Source organism: Chelmon rostratus, chromosome 15 (assembly GCF_017976325.1).
Source record: "Chelmon rostratus isolate fCheRos1 chromosome 15, fCheRos1.pri, whole genome shotgun sequence".
NCBI classification, from domain to species: Eukaryota; Metazoa; Chordata; class Actinopteri; order Chaetodontiformes; family Chaetodontidae; genus Chelmon; species Chelmon rostratus.
This window is the reverse complement of record NC_055672.1, coordinates 24,419,397-24,441,473: the sequence shown is the minus strand read 5'-3', so window position 1 is coordinate 24,441,473 and position 22,077 is coordinate 24,419,397. Positions and strand designations below refer to the sequence as shown.

General features: G+C 40.4%; 1 protein-coding gene across 1 annotated transcript in view; it reads left to right on the top strand.

Moving 5' to 3' along the window:
- adck1 (aarF domain containing kinase 1) overlaps nt 1-22,077 on the top strand; it is a 77,066-nt gene that overhangs the window by 29,618 nt on the left and 25,371 nt on the right. The window contains exons 4-6 of the mRNA XM_041954599.1: nt 9,260-9,463; nt 18,649-18,807; nt 20,893-21,051. Coding sequence (XP_041810533.1) covers nt 9,260-9,463; nt 18,649-18,807; nt 20,893-21,051 — 522 coding nt within the window. The remainder of the gene's footprint in view (nt 1-9,259; nt 9,464-18,648; nt 18,808-20,892; nt 21,052-22,077) is intronic.

Below are 22,077 nucleotides of genomic sequence, written 5' to 3'. Positions count from 1 at the left end.
ATCTTTCCCTCACTCGTGAACAAGATCCAAGATGCTTGAACTCCTCTACTTGAGGCAGGAGCTCTCCTCCAACCCAGAGGGGGCAAGCCACCTTTTTCCGGTCGAGAGCCATGGCCTCGGACTTGGAGGTGCTGATTCTCATCCCAGCCGCTTCGCACTCGGCTGCAAACCGCCCCAACACATGCTGGAGGTCCTGGTTTGAAGAAGCCAACAGGACAACATCATCCGCAAAAAGAGATGAGATCCTGTGGTCCCCAAACCAGACTCCCTCTGGCCCTTGGCTGCGCCTAGAAATTCTGTCCATAAAAATAATAAACAGAACCGGTGACAAAGGGCAGCCCTGCCAGTGCATGTTGAGTCCAACATGCACTGGGAACAGGTCTGACTTACTGCCGGCAACCAACCAAGCTCCTGCTCCAGTCATACAGAGACCGGACAGCCCGTAATAAAGGGCCCCGGACTTCATACTCCCGAAGCACCTCCCACAAAATGCTGTACACGTACTGTATATTGTAATTCATTTTTTCCAGTATTTTGTGATTTATCACGTCTGATCGTGGTCTTAAGGTGGAGGCCAGTTTCTTCAAACATCTTAGGTTGCTGACAAGCCATATCTGTGTGATGGCTTTCTTCCTAGCAGCCAAGAGCATTTTAAGCAGATATTCATCGTGAACCATGAGTTCATCAGGATTTTTGCCCATTTTGATGTGACAAAAGAGATTACCAACATATCGGGGTAGGTCGAACATGTCCCGGAGTTCCGACAGGAACCCATCCAACGTGAGATCCTCCAGTGCCCCCAAGAGTACCATGCCTCAGCCCACTCTAAAGCTGACCCTCTCAAGACACCAATCATGTAATGAATCTTAGAGATAAGTGAGGGAAAGGTTAATGTTTTCTGCTGGAACAATGTTCTACACTGTAGGAGAAACCCATGACATTTACAGAAAGCCCCAGAGAGTGGCTCGGGGTCAGTGGCATGAGACTCACGAAAACCTGGTGTTGCCATGCAGTGGTCGGTATTGTAGGCAGCAGGTTCGGCGGAGCTGGTGAAACAGTGAGAGACACATTTCTGGAGGAGTTTCAATGATTGCAGACGGCTTGCTGTTGGGCATGGATGGCTTCTAGTTTTTGGTCCTGCTGTCAGAGTAATTGTCCCTGATGATGCAGGATGTAATGAATCCTTGCTATCTCAGCGTTTGAATGGGAATCCATGTTGGTTGAATCGTACTGTTATGTTTTTATGGGTTTTAACAGACTCTAATGCCAAGTTCAGGCAGAGTAGACGGTAGACAGGAGTATGTAAAAACAACCATTTTTAATGAGAGTTCAGCAAGCAAACCGGTAATTGTCCCAACAGTACAGCAGAGTCCAATGCTGCAAAGCCTGTGAGTCCAGATCTGAGTCACAGGGAGAGCAGACAGATGAGGTCCAAACAAGATCCACAGGAGGGAGTTCGGGTGATCCAAGGTGTCCACTGACAAACAGGGTCCAGAAGAGGAGGAGCGACAGTTTTCCACACGAGGTCTCACAGTGAGAGCAGACAGGCTGGGCATAGATGAGATTAGGTGACTGGAATTACTGGAGCACAAACACAGGAATAGGTCGGGTTCGACGAATACTGGTTGAATCTCTGGTGTTGATATACTGTAAATTCATGGTGCACACCTGTGCCCAATCAGCCAGGAGGCTGGTCCAACCTGTCGGCCACACCCTGGAGTGATGTCAGTCCACTAGACAGAGAGGGGAGAGACAAAAGGAAGGGAAAATACAGTTGGCCTTACCTTTCTAGCATATGAGTTACTGAGAATTGGATATTTTCAAGTAATTGTTGCCCACCCCTGTGATACTGTGCAGATAATCTGGATTGATTAAAGGTGTATTTTAGAATTAACGGATAATATTAAGAAACTGATGCACAATATTATTTATTTTAAAAAGGAAAAATAAAAAAAGGAAAACATGATTTAGTTATGTGCCTGAATAAATATTTTATTAGCAGTTTGGTTGAGTTGTCTGTCTTACACCCAATCAGAGAGCACAAAGGGAGAGTATGAGTGATTCCTCGAAAATGATTTGATATCCAGCAACTTGCACCGCAGGGAACTGGTCCTATGGCCAACACTTTAATACATAAAGAGAGACAGTCAAACAGAAACAAAAAGAACAAGGAGCCAAGCACTGCATTTAAAGAGTTCTCAGCAGAATGATCGCACTTTTCCAAAACTGGGTAGTATATTTTTCCATTGATGTGACTGATAATGTACCAAACTGTTAATTCAGATTTTAGCCTTGGAAAGAGACTACCTGAAACAAACCAAGTGTCCCTGTCTGATTCTAATCATCACACTTCAACTCTCCACTGAAATAGACAAGAAGCCTAAAACTAGAAAGCTCCATAAGCATCCTCCAGAGGCAGCACTGTTAATTATCCTCACAGTACAAACGTGTCCGGAAGAACAAACTTCATACTTATGACTTTCTTATGCTTACCAGGCATGAAGACTGAAAGCATTAAAATGTAATGACCTGTGTTGTTGGGTACATAGTATCGTTGAGACATGAAATACGATCCAGGAAGGTAACCTTTAGAAAGTTATCATGATGTCATATAAATATAATAGTCAATACAAAAGATGAAGTTGACTCAACCTCAGGCTCAATCAGAAATCAGAACAGTATTTATACATAGTGACAGAATTTAACTTCATTTCACTTGGAGGCTCTGCCCTTCAAAAAGGTAAATGATAGCCAATGAATTGATCCAGTCTCAATCTGGAGGCTGGTAAACGGTGACCATAATACTCCATGCACACAACATAAAGGGTCACCTAGGTCAGCTGGCCAGGGGAATGGTTGCACTGGAGGGACTGGTTAGAAGCGGATGATCAGCACCATTCTCAAGTGGACCACTCAGTGGATTTCGAGGTCTTCTCTGACCCCCATTTGGTTGGGTTGCAATGGAAACATGAAGGTGGCGTTTGCCTGATGTTCATTGAATTCAGAGTTTGTTACAATCCTTAGGAGCTCAGGTGTTTTTTTCCAGTTACCAGATAGCTTCAGGAGCATTACCACCTCCTTCTGGACTGGAGGAAGGCCGAGCCTGACTTACAGGTAGCCCAGGAAAACAAAGACAGACTGTGATCAGATTTGTGACTACAGCGGTAACCCTTAAAAGTGTCCCACTTTTCCACTTAAGTTTAGTTGCAGCATGCAGTATCCTCCAAATTTGCTCCTCAGAAAAAACACAACATGCTGACTGGGTGACATTAAAAATAAATAATCACAATGTGTGATTATCCACAGGTTTTCACACATGTAGTTCAATATTTATTAGAGCCTGACTATTGCAGTGCCACAACACATGGAAATATTAAACATGATGTAGGCTGGAGTTAAGACGACTTCTCTGTGATCACTCATTTTAAATGTTGCTGTATAACAGCTCCTGTCACTACTCTATGTTTATAGTGACTTTGTCAGATGATGTCACAGTGATAAAATATAGATTGATTAACAGCCAGCAGCATGGCTTCATGAGCCATGACCAAATGGACAGTATTCCTATGTTTTTCTTACTAGCTTCATTGTCTGACACCAGCAGTAGAAAAAACGTGTAAATGACATAAAGTACATAGTAAATCTGGCTGTACACAGTATACTGTAGGTGATCACAGCAGGAGGAGACTTAACAGAGGCTTAACAGACTGAGACTGACACTCTGGCCCAAAAATTTTCCCCAGGTTTTCTTTTCACGTTTTTTTGTGCCTCTTGAAGACACCAGCAGGTCTCAGATCTTAGTGTTCTGAGACCTCTCTGGAAAGGGACCGACCTAAGTGGCATGAGAAAGCATATGTTTTTGCTGCTGTGAGTTGTGTTAGGTATTATAAAGAGGGCATTGGAATTTGTAGCTCTGCGTTTACTGAGTGAGTCAGACTTTGCTTAAACCCAGGCTCAGACTGCTGCTGTGAATTTTGTGAGCTCTTTTTTTTTTTTTAAATTTAGTCCTGTGCCAAATATCTTTTCTTTAGTTGAACCCTTTTCTTTAAAGTCAAGTTTTAGTTGATGAAAAGTCTGGCCATTTTAGTCTTGAGTCAACGAAAACCATAACTATGTTAGTCTAGTTTTAATCAGTGAAAACAGTTGACATTTTTAGTATTTTTTCTCCTAAGATTATATTGAACACGTCAATCAATCTAGTCTACCGAAAACCATTATTTGTTTGTCATTTTCACAAAAGATTTTGTCTTGGAATTTGTCCCAAGGGGAGCAAATATAAATAGAATAACAGGGATCCCAGAACCGCCCCACAGGTTCAGGGCCAGACACCAACAGAAATAGCGAAACTTGTGTCAGTGAGGGTGAAACCAGTCTAATGATATGCCCAGCCAGTCTTGTAACCTCTCAATCAGGATGTGATGATCTGTGCTGAACACAGAACTGAGGTCAACAAGTGCTAACACAGAACAATCACCTGCATCAGAGGACATCTGGACATCTTAAGTGTAGGCAGCTGTTGGGGTGCATTTGGATTTTATGATCTGACATGAAGAACATATAATATGCAAACCAGAGCAGAACACCCACTAATGTCTGTGTTCATCTGCTCATTTTCCTTTCCTGTACTTCTGCCATGTCATTATTCTCATAGAGACTGTTGTATGTTACTTCATGTCTCTCTTTTATTTATTCAGTCACATATTGAGTGACCTTCATTAAGTTAGTGTCACTGACAGTTCAGAAAATCAACGCAGATCATGCTGCTTTACACAGTGCTGGATTATTGGAGGAGATTATGCAGCTAACTTACTGGTAAATAGAAATTTGCAAATATTTAACATTCATTTTATTCATTATAACGGATCATAATAACTTCTGATCACCAGGTAAAAGTCTTTTTCAAAGACCTACAGGCTACAGTGTGAATGTTTACAGTAGTTGGATCACTACAGAGACTCAATTTGCATTTTTTACAATTTCAGCCAGCATTTTCTATTTCTTTTCTCTGTTTTGTTTTGTTTCAATGATGATGATTTGTTACTGTCCGGATGCACAGAGACAGACTTTATTCATTTGTCCTCCTCTTTAATTACAGCCCAACCATTAGTCTTCAGACAGTGAATGTGCTCAAAAGCTGCTTTTCCCCATTAATATGAATACATCTTAAGAGCTTGCAAATAGTGCCCCATTTCTAATCATTTAATTAATTACAACTATTTTGAATCAGTTTTTGACCCTGAATCAAATTGTGCCACCATTAATCAAATCCCAAAGATTCCCACCCCTATGGACACCTGCACAATTTATTAAGCCTGTTGTTCCCCGTTTATATTTATATTTATATTTTTATGTATCTTTCTTTGTTCACACAATTCTACAAGCTGAACTGGAAACTGCCATTTTGACATGACAGGTAAAGAAACTGCTGCAGATGAAAAGTTCATCCAGATAAATTACTTCAATAAAAGCTTTTCAAGGTCCCTTCTTTCCCTCCTTTCCATCTTTTCTTTTTCCTTTTGCCCATTTTCCTTTTCTCACCCACACTTCCTCCTTGCTTTATCTATCTTTCTCCTGTCTATTCTAGCTTTCACTCCCTAGTCCTTTCACCCTCTCTCATCCATTACACACCACCCACCAAAGCACACACAGGCACACACACACACACACACCTCCAGCCTTTTATTTACGGTCCTTGCCAACTGTGTGAAGAGGATGAGTATAGAGATACCCAAAGGCATTCTGCACAGTTCCTGTGTCTCTGTGTTTTCCCACAAATTAACCCGTGTGTCTAATTTCCACAGTCCATTTGATTGGACGGTGCATGTGTGGAGATGGTGGGCGGAGGCAGCATAAGCCTATCCCAGAGCAGCATAGCTCTCAGACTGTCAGTGAGCAGCATTGCCATGGTGATGTCATCCTCTAGCAGTGAGCCCGCCTCCATTGGACAAAGCATACTGATTACTGAGAGAGAGGAGTGATGATGACTCTGATGATTAGGCTAGGAGCCGTGGGCAAACTAATACCAGATTTTCATTCTGATCTGTCCCCAAATCAGCTTCCAAACCCATTCTGACAGAAATATCTTAAACGTGACTTCAGGTGACCTGTGGCTGTTTGAAGGCAGAGGCTGTTGTTTTTCTTTATGTGAAACATTAAGAGCATAATAATATTGATAAAGCTTTGTTTTTTGTCATTGATTTATTTTGAAAACCTGTACATGACAAACCAGTACTCAAACACGCCATTCATGTGCATGACAGCGGAGTGAAAAAGCCTTAAGACTGAGGCTGGAAAGACATACCCTTAACATTTCACTGCAGTTAAAGACAAAACACGCAGGCTCAAAATTGCTGCCATTTCAAACTGAAGGATGTGAAGGTCAAACTGAAGGTCTGTATTTTGTTATTGTGGAGAGTGTGTGTGAGTGTGTGCATGTGAGAGTGTGTGTGGTGTGAGAAAGAGAAAATTAAAAATGGATAACCATAACTGAATAAAAATTCAATTAATACTTTTATGGAAAATGTGTATTAGTTGTTGTTGGTTTTTTTTTTTCAAAGCAATGCTACAAAAACTTAATTTGCATGTGATTACAGAAGTGGTGGGCCTGGTTGAGAAATATGAGTGGCTGGTACACCAACCACTTTGGCTGGTGGAAGCAAAAATTAATTTCCAGCGCTGGTCAGAATATTGTAATGCTGTTGTATCATTCACTTTGAGGCGATGACAAGCTGCAGTAGTTTTATTAGGATGTCACGGTCTCATTGTCGTTGTTATTCTATTAACTCTTGGACCTCATTGTCAGTAAGTCGATATAAAATGTACACAAAATCATGTAAAAACCACTTGATGGTCAGTGCAACAAACTGTGTTCTACTATTTTAAGACCTCAAAAACAATTGTAACTGATTTTGTTGGTCTGAATTACATTTTGATTAGAACTATTAATTTGCACAACAAGCCGGCAGTTAAACAGCAACATGATATGATCACATGACAGGACCGATGACCATTAATGACATTTCAATATAAGATCTATAATTTAAGCATATTTTCTGATTAAAGCCAAACTGTATGAGAGATGTTTTACATGATTTAGCCTTTTTTAGACTGTTTTTGTCCGATTCTTTTTTTTTTCAAGATAATGTGACTATCAGTGCTAAAAAATGATTAAGACCATACAAAAACATTTAATCTCTATTATCAAATAACAGATTTTATTCAGTCAATTAGGAAATCAGTCAAAATGGAAGGAATGAGCAACAAGGAATAAGTCTGTGTTATTATTTGATTATTTGTTATTATTTTCTGTTACTGTCATCATGTTAGACATTTTCCTCAGATTTGAGTTTCGACATTCCTACTATTATGACATTTAATTTAAAATTATAGCTTTATCACAATTATTAATCTCAAAGTAATGTTCCCTACATGACCCTGAAGGAACAAAAATCTTTATTTTTATTAATCGTTCAGATGTCAGGATTGAGTTACTTTCAAACAGACTCATTTGTTGTTTTGCTTTAAGAGCCATGTATGAAAATGTGATTTTATATTAACAGTGGGAAAGCAATTCAAAATTAAATTAACTTTCTGTGAACTTTAATGTGTGATAAACCACGTCATTGATACTACCTATAATGTGTTAAAGCTTTTACCTTTGCTGTTCCATACAGCCAGGCATGTGTAGGTGGTTCAGATGGTGTTGTGATGGTTTTTATATAGAAAAGTATCATAGTGCAATTTCAGCAGAAAGGCTCATCTGGTCATCTCTGTTGACTTGTTTCTGTCATTGCTTTGTCATAATTGCCCAGATGACACTCATGTCAAATGGTCCTATGGGAACATGACTTGTGTGTGTGTGTGTGTTTGTGTGTGTGTGTGCTGGTCTGTATTCATGGTGTGTGTAGTGGGGATTACAGAGGTTAAGGAGAGCTAATTTCACGGCTTTTTATTTGCACTGGTCTCAGGAGAGGAGCTCTCTATAAGCATTATCACTTCCAGCTGGTTCAAAAGGGACAGACGGAACGGGACCACCGCAGACACACACGCACACACACACACACACACACACACACACACACACACACACACACACACACACACACACACACACACAATCACGCAGGCACACCCCAGACCCCATTAAGGGCCATTATTTAAAATAGTTTCTCACTTGATTATGACTCTGTTGTTATCTCTTATTTTCATTTGGTTTTCAGAGTCATATACATACACAGTATGTTGGTATTATATTTTGGTTCAACTTTACAATAATTGTTGCCTATTTAACAGAAATATTTTTGTTCTGTTTTGATTTCTTGTCCCTCATTTTGTTGAATTTGGATTTTTTTTCCAATTGTCTCCTTACTTAATGTTCCAGCATAAAAGATATTCCAGACCACAGAGCTCTGTCCTGTTTCAACATAATGGTACCCCAGTGCACAAAGCCAGTGTGTTACAGTGTTAACGAGATGACTGTACTAAACTTACTGAAACACAAGTGACATGAAATTATGAAGTCACTTAAGGTTTTCTTCAGGATTTTGTTATGGCAATCAGTCATCAAGGTCCCAGATTTTCAGTCAAAAGTCAACAAAAGTCCAAAATATGTCGAACGATACAAGCATGTAGAAGGACTACAGATGTCCCAATCCAAGCAGAATTTATTACTGCAACGTTTCTGAACAAGCTAATTTCAATGTTAAAGTCAATGAAGTCACTATTGTTTTTTTTTTGTGTTTTAACCAATGTTTTGGTCTGTGACCTGATAACTTGACAACTAGTCTTTGGTTAGTAATTGAATAAGTGAGCTACAAACTACAATTGGTCAATGAGCTCTGGAGAAGGAATCCTGTTGCCTTTGACAAACTATATAATTGTTCATGCCTTACAAATGAGAGACGGAGTGGTTTAGTTTAGTCAAAAAATAAATCAAATAATTTGGTTAATGTAAGAATAAGAGGAAAATGTTTTATGTAAGACAAACCAGTCTTGACTGATTGTTGACTAGGTGTAACCTGAAGTCAAAGTTCCACTCATCTAAAGAGGATGAACCCTTGTAGTGACACTGTTTGACTCCATCCTTCTATCAGAATGTCAACATTGCCCATCAGATATCTCATGTCAGAATGCCGTGACATTTGCTGACTGCACTCCTGCTTCTAAGAGAATAAATCGACTGTAATGACACTCTGGGTTCTTGAGACTTTGTGTCCTGTTTCAGACTGTTTTTGTTTTTTCTCTGTTTCATCACCTGTAGGTGCATCTGCGGTCAGCGGAGCGTCTTCGTGACCTGTGCTGTGCCAACCGGGGTACTTTCATCAAGGTGGGTCAGCACCTTGGGGCTCTGGACTACCTGCTGCCTGAGGAGTACACATCCACACTGAAGGTGCTCCACAGCCGGGCTCCTCAGAGCAGCATGGAGGAGATCCGGCAAGTCATCAGAGAGGACCTTGGAAAGGAGGCAAGTCAGAATAGACTGGATCTCTGACATAATGTCAAAAATATAGGTTTTGTTATTCTGGCGACCACAAAAAAAACCAACAAAATACAAAAAACAAAAAAAAAATAAGATAAAACAAATGGCTTCATGAATGACATTTGTCTTAATTTGCTAAATTAGATTTTTTTTTGGTAGAAAAAACTATTTTACTACTAAAGTAACTAACTACTACTTTACTGTAATATCTGTGAGAAACGCAGACTGCTGTACTGAAAAAAAATTAATTGGTAGGTAGCCCTTATTTCAGACAGCTTAATTTCACTCAGCATACAGTATATAGTAGCACTGAACTTTTTCTGTAAAAACTAAGAATCTCATGTTACAAGAACATCTGTTCTAGTTATCAAACAACATGAATTATGAAATTATCAACCTTTCTGTTACTGTGAATAGCTAAGCAAGTGACCCAATTTCCAAACAGCATAAAGTTTCAGATGACACTTTTCTTTAACAAGAATGATGATTTAAGAATGATTATCTTATTGCCATCTTTAGCGGTGAGGTGTGTCCACAGGTCGGACACAGTGAGGGCCATGGCAAAACCTTTAGCTTGGTCCTCTGAGGTGGTGAACTGTGAATTTTGAAGTGTGTTTAGGATCATTATCCTGTTGCAGAAGCCATCCTCTTGTCATTTTCAGATTTTTTACAGATGCACAACAGTGCGCCACCACTGCAGAGTCTGCTAAATCTTCAAGAAGGTCTTTCGCAGTCAAACGGGGGTTTGATTTGCTTTTCTAGCCATCCTATGAGCAGTTCTGTCAGAAAGTTTTCTTGGTTTTCCAAACCTTGACTTGACCTCAACAGTTCCTGCTCACTGCAATTTCTAAATTACGTTACAAATTGAGGAAACACACATGAAAATGCTTTGCTATCTTCTTATAGTCTTTTCCTGCTTTGCTGATTGTTAAGACAAGGTTGAGGAGTCACAGTATTTATGAAATCTGCATCATCTAGCCTTTCCTCACGATGATTGTGAAAGAACTATGACACCATCAAGATCAGAGACCTTGGTAAAAGTTATCTGAGCGCTCAAATCTCTGGGGTGCCCAGACTTTTGCATTGTGCACCTTTCCTTTTTTCCTCTAAAATTTGTTGAACCTTGCTTAAAATTTTGAAGAAGATGTTTCATCTTTAACTTTATGACTTTTGGAGATCTACTACTCACTTAACTATCGACGGTAACAGAAATTTTGAAACAAATACCCAAACTTTTGCATAAACAAAACATATGCTGTAATATCACATTCATTGTTTATAATTTGTATTTATTTAATCAGTTTATCTTCTTATTTCTTTGGGTTTATAGTTTAATCATTAGATCTGATACAGTGGCCTAACTCAGTCTTTGAAGCTAAGGGCACTTTTTTGTCCCTGCATGTGCACTTTGCTGGAAGCAAAGAAGGGGCAGATAAAGCAGAATGGATATGTCTGGCATTTTGGCCTCATTTAATTTCATAACCGAGCCATACTCCTGATGCAGCTGTTAATGCTGCTGTTAGAGCGCAGAGTTTGCTCTCAAACTAGTTGTTATAACAGCCTTTTAAAGCATGTTGGAGGGAAGGCAATTGTAATGCTATTCTCGGCCTTCTCCCTCAACTGCACAATGCCCTGTGTGTGTGTGTGTGCGTGTGTGTGTGTGTGCGTGCGTGCATGTGTGCGTGCGTGCGTGTGTGTGTGCGTGCGTGTGAGCGTGTGTGTTAAGGAAATGGCTTAGGTATAATTAGTTGAGTACATTACATCAGCAAATGCAGGAACACTGAACATGTTGCTCCCCACATAACACAGACACAGCCTGTTAACTGGGATTTTGCCATGCAGCTACCAAGGTAGCTATCTGGGTGTATTGGCTGTTTTGGATAGTGTTGCAAATCACAGATTTTGATCGTATGAAATGTAGGCCATCTGTGTGTAACTGAAGGTGCATACAGAGGAGATACTGATCAGAGCAGGAAGTGACCAGTATGATCTGAATCACTGCTGAGCACGATTCCAAAATGAGAAAGAGTTGTGTGACGACATAGACTGTAGCACAGCGATCCTTAACTGGAGGCCTGTGGGCCACATTCCCTGGTGAAGCTTTCCACTTGTCCTGCAAAATTCAAATGAATTGCGCATTTATTCTGATTGATGTACCTTGTTGCCCCTCTTGTTTCATCTGAAACTGAAGGACATATATGGGACATCTGAATAATTCCCATTAGGTCTTTTTTTCTAGGAAACAGGCTCAATATTAAGAATAGTGTATCACAGACTGGTCAAAGGCTTTTACGTGATATTGGTCTTTAAGGTCCTCAGTAAATTATATTTGTATATTTATATTTTTCAGTAAATATATATTTGTTCTATGTCAGTGTTGATTCAGCAACTTTCACACCCGGTTAAAATCTACAATTTAAAGATACAGAAAAAATATCTTTGAAAAGACTTAACATTGTCGTTTCCTTTCAGCAAATCAACATACCAAATGTGGTCCATTCCACTGGTCGGTGTCTCATACAGACACACAAGGTACCCTTCAGCGTCTGTATGAGATGCATTGGACTCTCAGTTAAGTCTGTGAACCCATTTTCAGCAATATCGGAGCAAGACAATCAATAACTGGAGGAGGTTGGGGTGGATGGATGGGTTAGAAATTCTTTTTGGCAGGAAGGCTTTGCGTGTTGTTGGGATGAGAACGAGTTGGATGGCCAAAGTAGTTGCTCTGGATGTCTAATACTGCTGCGGAAGGGTTTACATTTCAGTTAGTTGAAAGTCTGGGTACCATCTGTATGAAACACCCTAAGGCGTATCAAAGTGGCAGTATTTGACACTCTGGGAATGTGAACTAGTTGCCTATTTCCATAGTTAGTAAAATAAAACCACTGTAATTCACTAAAACAACCGATGATTTAATAATTAAATTTATTTTATTTTATGATATATTGCCTATTGTCTGTGTAACTGGCAAATTATTATATTGGCTAAATAGTATAATTTCTGCTAAGGCCTCGCCAAAGAAAAATCTAAGTGTACTACAGGCAGTCCCTTTCTTATGACTGTGTAAGACACTTCCCTTTATAGTGTGGTAAAATATAGATGTTCAGAAAGTCATTCAGACCAGAATTGACTGCTGTATTGTCATGTCAGTGTATAATTTGAATTCTCTGATATGTAGTTTAGTGCAATGTCCAGCTGTTCAGCTACTCAGCTGTTCTGTCTGCCAGCAGCTTGTGATTCTCTGTATCAGATTTCTGATAAGGCACATGTTCATAATAAAGATGATCTAAGATGGTCATCACACTGCTCCCGTATTTTACAATTCTCTCTTGCTGTCCTCGCATTTATATGTCCCTCATTTTCAGATCCCAGTGTTGACAGGTATGCTCATATATAACATCTTTGCAAATGAAAGGCAGCACTAATATTCAGGATTAAAGCTCTTCTCAGCAACTCTCAGAGAACGAGTGTAAAGTATAAGCCTTGTGTTAATCCAGATTTTCCTTATAAATAAATCCCATGAAAAGACTCAAACCAATACTTGTTAGCATCAATTCATTATCCATCCCACAGTGTGTAGGTATGTTTTGCCAGCAGGCAGCATCCAGTATTAACCAGACAAGCAGCTGGGGGATCGTGATATGCGAAACACTGCAACAATTCTTGGGAGAAATGTTACGTAGCAATAGAAAGTAAAAATGATCTGAAAAGTTTACGAAATAATTTCTCCTCTTATATCTGGTAAAACAATTAGAAACCATTGAAATGTACTAATAAGATGAATATAAGCAGCAGTCATAGCCACTTCACATTGCTCCCTTGCAATTTAACACCACTACTGTAGAATTTAGTCTTTTTTTATTCGTGTTTTCTGTTCTTTTTTTCCTTTTTTTAGTTTAGGTGTGCATTCAGCTTGATTTCCTGTATCTGTGTGGCACGTCATTATCCCTGAAAAGACGGTAATATAGCTCCTCTGCCTCCACATACGGCAGCAGAATGAATCAGCCCTGCTCTCTTTTGGAGTGGCAGGAGAAGAAGTGACACTGATGAGCAGTGCCAGGCTGCTCCAGAGTCAGGAGCAGCTTCAGCATCATTTCCACACATGCTTTATCTTTAACACGTGTATGTATTCTTGTGTCTGTTGGATATTCTCAGATACAAGCAGTGATTGGAGAGGTGTGTGTGCTGCCATGCTCTTTTCAGCACCATTTGTGGTGACATATGCATTCCCACTGAGTCTCTCTTAGATCTGGCTGTCATTTCCCCTCTACAGCAAAATTGCCGAAAGGACAGCTTGTGCAATATGTTGTTTTACCAAACAGAATCTGTTTCCAGGCGAATATTACACCCATGAGCCATAACAAAAGAAAACTGTGTGTCATGAGTACTTACTTGGGTTTTGTCAAGGCAGAGTGGCACAAGTAAAGGGACATCTGTGGACAATCTGTGGACAATCAGGAAGGAACCATTCTGCTAATGGTGTTATGTTATGTTTTTCATCCACATGGGACCGCACTGGACTATGCTGCTGCTCAAATATTAGTCTTGTTTTATTCATATTTGTGGGCATTTTTTTTTTTATTTGATTTGATGTTTTTCTAACTTTTTCCCAAATCTTTGTGTTGGCACCTTCTTTGTCAACAACTTGGACTGGTAGAAGCCTTTCTAGTAACAGCTGAAACCAGCGGGCCTCCAACTGGGAGTAATAATTTGAAAATTAGAAATGGGGCCACTGGGCCACAGTCAGGTGTTAAATGGAAATAATGCACACCCTCTGGCAAATCACAGTCAAATTCCCAAACGTTAGTGTTTGGCTCCCTTTGATGATATGAATCACACATTGGAGCTATTTCTTACATTCAACATTGAGGGGTACTTATATAACATGGGATGGATGGACAAACCACATCAACTGGTGCTTTCTTGTGTTATGAATAGGCTCACATATGTTATGAAGTGTAATGTTTTCTATTTTGAAATACATTTTTTATTGATGAATAAATTATTAGTAAGATTGAATATAGAGTAAAGTAGAGTACTCAGTAAGCCTGTTTCAGCTGAAGGCCTAGTTCTCTCTGCCGTTGAGATAAATGAAACTAAGAATTTACAGTCTGTATACACAGATGCCCTCATAATTACCAGACCCAGAGTCTATATCTTCAGACAGGGATGATAGAATTTTTAGAGTGGAAACTCCTCGGGAATCTTTCTCATTTATTCACTTCTGTGCCGTAATGATTTGTATGTCTTCCTCCAGTTGGGGTTGCAGCCTGCTGTCAGCAGCCAAAATGGCCACCTTACCACGTTTACATAGACGCTGATATGTTGTGATCCAACTGTGAGGCCTCAGGGGCCATTTTATTTGTGCCATAACTCATTTCAGGGAACGTATGTCACTGTGGGTCTGCCCTCTGGGAATGTGTCCCACGTGCTTACATTACCATGTTTATTAACTCCGCAGCTGAGATTAACATATGCAGTGACTGGGTGGTAGGGCTGTGTTTGTACCTGCTTCTACAGCCACTGGAGATAAAACTAGAACTGTGAACGCTGAAAACATGACATGAGAGGTTGGACTGTTAGTGCCTGCCTTCTGTTTCTGTTAAAGATTTCTGACAGACCCACCTGAGAATGTAGACATTTCCTTAACCCTTTAAAAAGCATTCTTTGCTTGTCAGATGTCATTGGATGCTCATTGTCATAGTGGGTAGACACTGGTGGGTGCAGACAATTTCATTCCATTTAGCATATTTGCATAATGAATAAATCAGCTGTTCCCATACAGGATCCCATGCGGCATGCATAATTTATCATCAATGGCATCTTCTACAGGGCTCATGTTCAGGGTCTACCTGATGGGCCAACATCATGTTCAAATTAGCCTCTTTTTATGTATCACTAGCTACAAACACCAGGGGAATCCCCCCCACACCTTCCCACAAGTACAGTTTGATGTATGAATATGAAGAAAGATGTCCAGTCTTTCTCCCAGCCAAATCCCACACAAGCCAAGAATGCTAATTGCTATGCCGTAGTACATAAAGAAAAGTGAAGCCAATGCAGTAGAAGGCCTTGGCTTTACTGTATATTGTGACAGGACTACCATACCTTTAATGAAATGATCATGTGACATTAATTAGAGGGGTCGTTGGGTTTCATGCAGACATGACACTGCTTAGTGAAAAGAGCAAGAATTTTTATTATTTGACCATTGGCAGAAATATTGAAAATGTTGAACAAAATGGCATTTGCTTGAGCATTCAAATTCCCAGAAGACCTGTTTTGTCAATACAGACAAGTAGGTTTGAACTGGTGTCGACTGCATGATAGTAAATGTTTGAAAGCCATTTATTGCTTGATAACTCCAAAGAAACACGTAAACACCAAGCTATGTACACATTTGTTTTTTCATGGAGTGAGTGAATGCAAACCCTTCAGACGGTGGTGGACAGGAGCTCCTTCAATGATGAAGTAATTTCTTTGTGAGTGCTTCGAAAATTAACCTGATGGGCATAACAAGATTAACTCATGTGAACTCTGCTGTTATCTTTTCTGTTGAGTACAGGTTCCTAATGTTGTGTAGTATAGAAAACATAAGGTTACCCCTTGCTGTACAACCTGAAAAGTGGTGAATTTTTTTTCCCTGCTTCGACATCATGGTTATACTCAGATAAAACTACGAACTCAGTGTGCATCAGGTTGAGAAAATATGTTCATTAATCAGAATAACAATGAAAAGGTATTGGAGACACCAGGAGCAATGTCTGGTGCTTCTCTCCCACACAGTCATTCCCGAGAACCAGGTGAAGATGAGCCTGAGAAGCCTGAGGACTCCTCTCAGGGAGACAGAGATGATGTGGCGGCTGGCTGGGCGTTTGGATAACGAAGCAGCTGAGAGAAGAGTTAGTGCTGCAGAAGCTCAAGGTGCTTTTTGCCAAGAAAACAGGAGACGTTGACTTTGTGTGGCGAACAAGAAGTACACCGCCTAGCTAATTCACTGGGGGAACCAGCGCTGGAAAGACCATACATAGCAAGTGGCACTAAACCTCTCCATGTCTGCTGAGTGTGGGAGGGGGTTTCCTCTCTAAATGACACAGCCAACCAGAGCTGTAACTTGTTAAGTGAAGACAGCCTGTCTTCACTTGTTTGAGTATGATGAAAGGTTGTACAGTGACACACAGTGTGTGAGTGACCTTAATGTTGATGATATTAGCCTTGGTGGTGTGTAGCCTAGTTGACTGCCTCAGCTTGCATTCATGAACTCTTGTAAATTGCATATTGAGTCTGTCTAATGCTGTGCCATAAACTGGTTTAAGTCAAGACGTTCCTGATCACTACACAGTTCAAAACTAATCAGATAAGTCACCTTTGCAGGATTCCTTCCATGCTCAATGTCATTCTCCTGGCATCTCTGGAGGTGTAGCACATTAGTGTTTGATGATGAGCCCCTTGTGCAGGTTTGTGTTGTGAAAGCCCTAGCACAGCGTTTTTGGTAGTGAGAGTAACACCAACTACTTCAAGTACATAAAGGTGTGTGTGCTTAGCAGAAGCTGTGTTCTTCATGCTGCACACCGCCTGCTCTTGTTCAGTTAACAGGTTTGTGTGCGTGAGGCAGGAAAGCCTCAGGGGATCGTGGAGGTTCCAAAACATACGATAACTCTGTTGTAATGGCTCCAGGTCACTTGGGAAACCTATTTAACCTTCAAACCCACACACTAATTTATGTGTGTGTGCTCTGTGTGTCCACAGAAATGAGAGCAAGCTAATGAGGGACTACCTCTGCTCAAAGGGCACACTGGGTGCTAAATGGTCAGCGCTGAGATAAAGGATTTGTGGGAGGGCAGAGCATATCAAAAGGCGGCGGACCAGTATCTTCACAGTAGCAGAATCAAACCCTGCGGTTGTCTCAGTTGTCAGTACCAAGCCTGATGTCATTAAAGCAGATCTTGAAAATCAGCACACGGCCCTTATGATCTGTGTCAGGTCTTTTTCTGACTACACTGTTCCCACGTATCCATACTGGATATCATTTATCATGGGTTCGTTTTGGCATTTTGGCATCATTTTTTTTAAATAATTTGTGAAAGCTTTCCATCAAAGGCACCCCACAATTATTCTATGCTCACCCATTTACATACATACTCCCACAGGGAGCAAGTTGGGGTTCAGTATCTTGCCCAAGACCACTTTGACATGGAGACTGGAAAGACAAGGGATCGAACCACCAACCCTCTGAATGGTGGCAGACCCGCTCTAGCTCTTGAGCCACATCTGCACTGTATATCAGTCCTCCTCCACACACTGTCGTTCATCAGCAGATTACTTTGTGATTGCTACAGTTATTATGAATGGAGTGAAAGGAACTGGGAGACAGACGCCTGTGTTAGGTGTAAGACAGAAGTGAGCAGCGTTCATTCTCACACTCTGCACCCCCTTTTTCATGAAATAAACATATTAATACTCTTTTAATAACACTTTTGTAGTGTGATATATAGTCTGATGGTATTGAATGAATTTATAAAGCTCCTATAATGTTTCTGGCTGTCAACATGATAAATTCAGCACATAGGTGTCAGTACTCTGCATGGGTTGAGGTTTCTGATGATAAGAGGTTTCAACACAGTTGTCTCCAAACTCTGCATAATAAAAGAGTATTAGAGTTCGAGAAGATTGATTATTTAGAAGGTCAGTATGTTAGATGAGGCTGGCAATAATTTAATACTATTTATTATTATTTTGTTATTGTCACCAGATCCTATAAAAAGACCCAAATGAACAATGTGTTCATCATCATGTGACCTGCTCTGCCTGTGGTTCATACCAACCATCATCATTACATCATTGCACATCGGTTTACCTCATTCTGTGTATTTGGTGTTATTGCCATGACACGACACAACACAACACAACACAACAAATCCATACCTTGGCAAAGTAAAATTGAGAGAATTAATCGCATTTATACTTACACTTAAACCCGTGTCTGTAATTTCTGTAGCCTCCTCCAGCTGTACACCATCTAGTAATAGCTTGTAAATAGAGTTGATGAGATTGATGATTAGCACTTCTCTCCCACTCCCAGCTCCACACCCCTTTCACGCCCGTCTTCTTTATCATTCTCTCTCCCTCATTTCCCCTCTGATCTTCCCATTCGTATTTCTCTCCTGCAGCTGTCAGAGCTATTTGTCTCCTTTGAGGAGAAGCCTCAGGGTGCAGCCTCCTTAGCCCAGGTCCACAAGGCAGTGCTGCATGATGGAAAGACAGTGGCTGTCAAAGTCCAACACCCCAAAGTCCAGAGACAGAGCTCCAAGGACATCGTGGTGATGGAGGTGAGTCTGTTATTAAACTACTTTGTATGTGGCAGGCTTGATAACAAAATGTTCCAGTAATCAAGTCTGGATGAAACAAGTGTGAACAAGGTTTATGCATCAGCTGTCGACAGAGAAGACTGCCGATTAGTTGCAAAGAAGGTGAGATGCTGTGTTAATGAATAAATAAAAACCACCCAACATAAGGAAAAACAGAATCATTTGCAAACTAACTATGTTTACAGACAGAGGTTTTATGCAGTGTTCCTGAGCCCATGTAGTAATGTCCTTTATACAACCATGTTCACAAAGTGGTGAACCTCGCTCCATCCTTGCTGGGATGACCCTTTCATCCCCAGTCTTGTAACTATAACCAGTTTACCTGTGGAATGTTCCAAAGGTAGAAAAGGCGGTCTTGGTGATTTCTTTGATGTGATCAATAGAGTGGATCTGATCAAATGTAACACTAATTCAATTCAATTAATCAGATTTCAAGAAATCAGTGTTGCTGGTCCTTCATCAAACTGGTGCTTTCCTTGAGTGGAGCCCATGACCAGGTTCTCAGTTTTATCAAAATTCAGGAGCAGGAAATTAGATGATGTTCAATAGACATCCTGTTGGGCTAAAGCGTTAGCTCAAATAATTTTATTCACACTATCTCAAAGTAATAGAACTGTTATCCGTGAAACACCACTTCTACTCAGGCATAACGTGGACAGCATGGTAGCAAAGCAGGAGCAGCTTCAGTCCTCTGTAACCATGGTATTTCTGTAACCTTTGCTCCTTTTTTTATGTAGTCACCTTTTAACACTTATTGCTCTTAATTCACATCTCTTAGTTGTTTGTTTGTTTGTTTGTTTTCTTTCTCTCCCTCTCTAATACGCCTCCAGCCACCTGGGACCATGCTCTGCCCTGTCCCAGGTGGCTGAAGCTCCATTCAGGGCACACGGACGCCATGGGAGAACGAAGGCTGGGTCACCTTTGTCTCATTTCCGCATTTTTCCTCATGTAAATAAATTCACTGTCAATCCCTAATAAGCTGGTCCTCTCCTCAGGGTATGTGAGCAGTTTTATGAGGGGCCAATCCCACTACTAAAACAAGGTGAAAAACATTGTTACAGCAGCACAGAAATTCAAATTTCATTTCAATTACTGCAAAATGTTGATTCCAGCGGACTGACACTCAAATCCCACATACAATATCATCAAACTAACAGACCACATGACAGCCAGCATTACTGTTTTCTGTTATTCCCCATGAAATTTAGATACTGGCCTGTCTTTACTGTCCTCACTGGTCTTGTCTTCCTCCTTCCACAGTGTTTTGTCTTGTTGTCTTAATGAATTAATGATCAAATTAGTCTTAAAACAAAATTTACATGCCCACATGTACATATCATTCATTTTTCATACTGGCCATTAAAACATCCCGAAACATTCTGATATGCTTTCAGTGTAAGTGAAAGGGGACAGTCTTTGTTCAAAGCAAACATATAGTCAAAGGTGTATGTGAAATTGATATGAGGCTTTAGAAGTTTGATCTGTGGAATGTGGATTTTGTCCCACATCATTTAGAGGTGCTGATTTCATCAGGATCAACCAGAAAAATACATTTTTTAAAAACATTTAGATTTGAAATAGTTAGGGCTTTAGCTGAATTGTCCCGTATCAATGGTATTGTCCTGCCATGGTTGCTCTGAGCACAGGCTGAGTTAACCCTGAAGACAACATCAGATTTGACAAAACTTCTCCAGAAGCACAGATGGAATTCTGCAGCTGCCTTCACAGGCTGAGTGGTCCTAACCACGGTGATAAACTGATCCAGATGTGTACAGTTGGGAGTGCCTCTTCCACAGGTGATGAAATACATCTATTTTGTTGCTAATAGGAGCAGGTCCGAACCAAACATAACTGATAAATGGACTTAACCTACTGTATATAGAGCTGTTTAACAGCCTCAGACTTGACTTGACTTGACCACCGTCCAGAATTTTATCAACTGCCCTCATACTGGCACGTTTCAGCCGTTGACAGAATATCATTTTACAGGTTCATGCCGTTTTATTGTACACGACAGTGAGGCTGATTCTGATGTGTACTTTGAAGGTGTTGATGAGGGTGGTCCACTGGCTCTTTCCGGACTTTGCCTTCATGTGGTTGGTGGAGGAGGCTAAGAAGAACATGCCACTGGAGCTAGACTTCCTTAATGAAGGACACAATGCTGAGAGGGTGGCCAAAATGTTGGCCTACTTCCCCTTTCTCAAGGTAAAATGTGACTTTTTCCACTTGGCATTCTTTTATAATAACAGGCCTATTTGATTTACAATGTGATTTATTTTTGATCCTGTTGGTCCCATGTGCAAACAGCAGGTAATAATCTGACATGGCCCTAGCATTTAAAATTGTATGAAATACATTTAATAGAGGTCAGACTTTTCCACTGTATGTGTGACAGCTTCTTCTGTACTGCCTGTTGACTGAGCAGGGTTAGCAGAAGGCTTCAAACGGTAATTCCTTTGCTAGACAGACTTGTACTTCATGTACATTATTATTTAATTTCCTCGTGTCCTTTTTCTTAATACTGTAAGACAGTTTGAGAACTTTTCAGTGTGATTCCATATTAAATCATGAGCTAACTGGACAAATCTTTGACCTGGTGTTCATTGTGTAATGAACACTGGTGCCAGACTCTGCAGAGGCGTAGTTCATCTAGAATGAGTGTGTAGAAATCAGACAACCTGTCTTATTAATTTAAACAGGTGCTGTGATTAATGGAGATTTTCTCAATGTATGAAATACAGTTCTATCAAAAGGTTCATTTATTTCTTTGTCATTCAATAGCATATGGTTACACTATGAAATTCTAGTACATTTAAATGCCATGCTTGTATCTGTCTGTCCTAGTGATGTAGACACAACATTAGTAACAGTGAAACCATGAAGGAAGGCAAAATACAAAGGTAAAACTGGAATATGAAAGTCAATCTTGAATGTATGATAATCCAGATGCACAAACACACACACACACACACACACACACACACACACACACACACACTGCAGTTACTTATCTGAGAGTTGTGGATAAAAAGTAATCAGAGTCCCAGAGAGAGGAGGATTGTTTGAAGCTCACTTTAACAGAGGTGAGATGAGGGGCAGGACTTAGGTTATCTGACAGGCTCCTCGCAGGCTGCAGACATATCGATTCAAAGCACTTTCACTTCACTACATTTACATTTTATTCATAAGAATTCACTGCCAGATCATCTGACTGGCCTGGACTGGCACTGT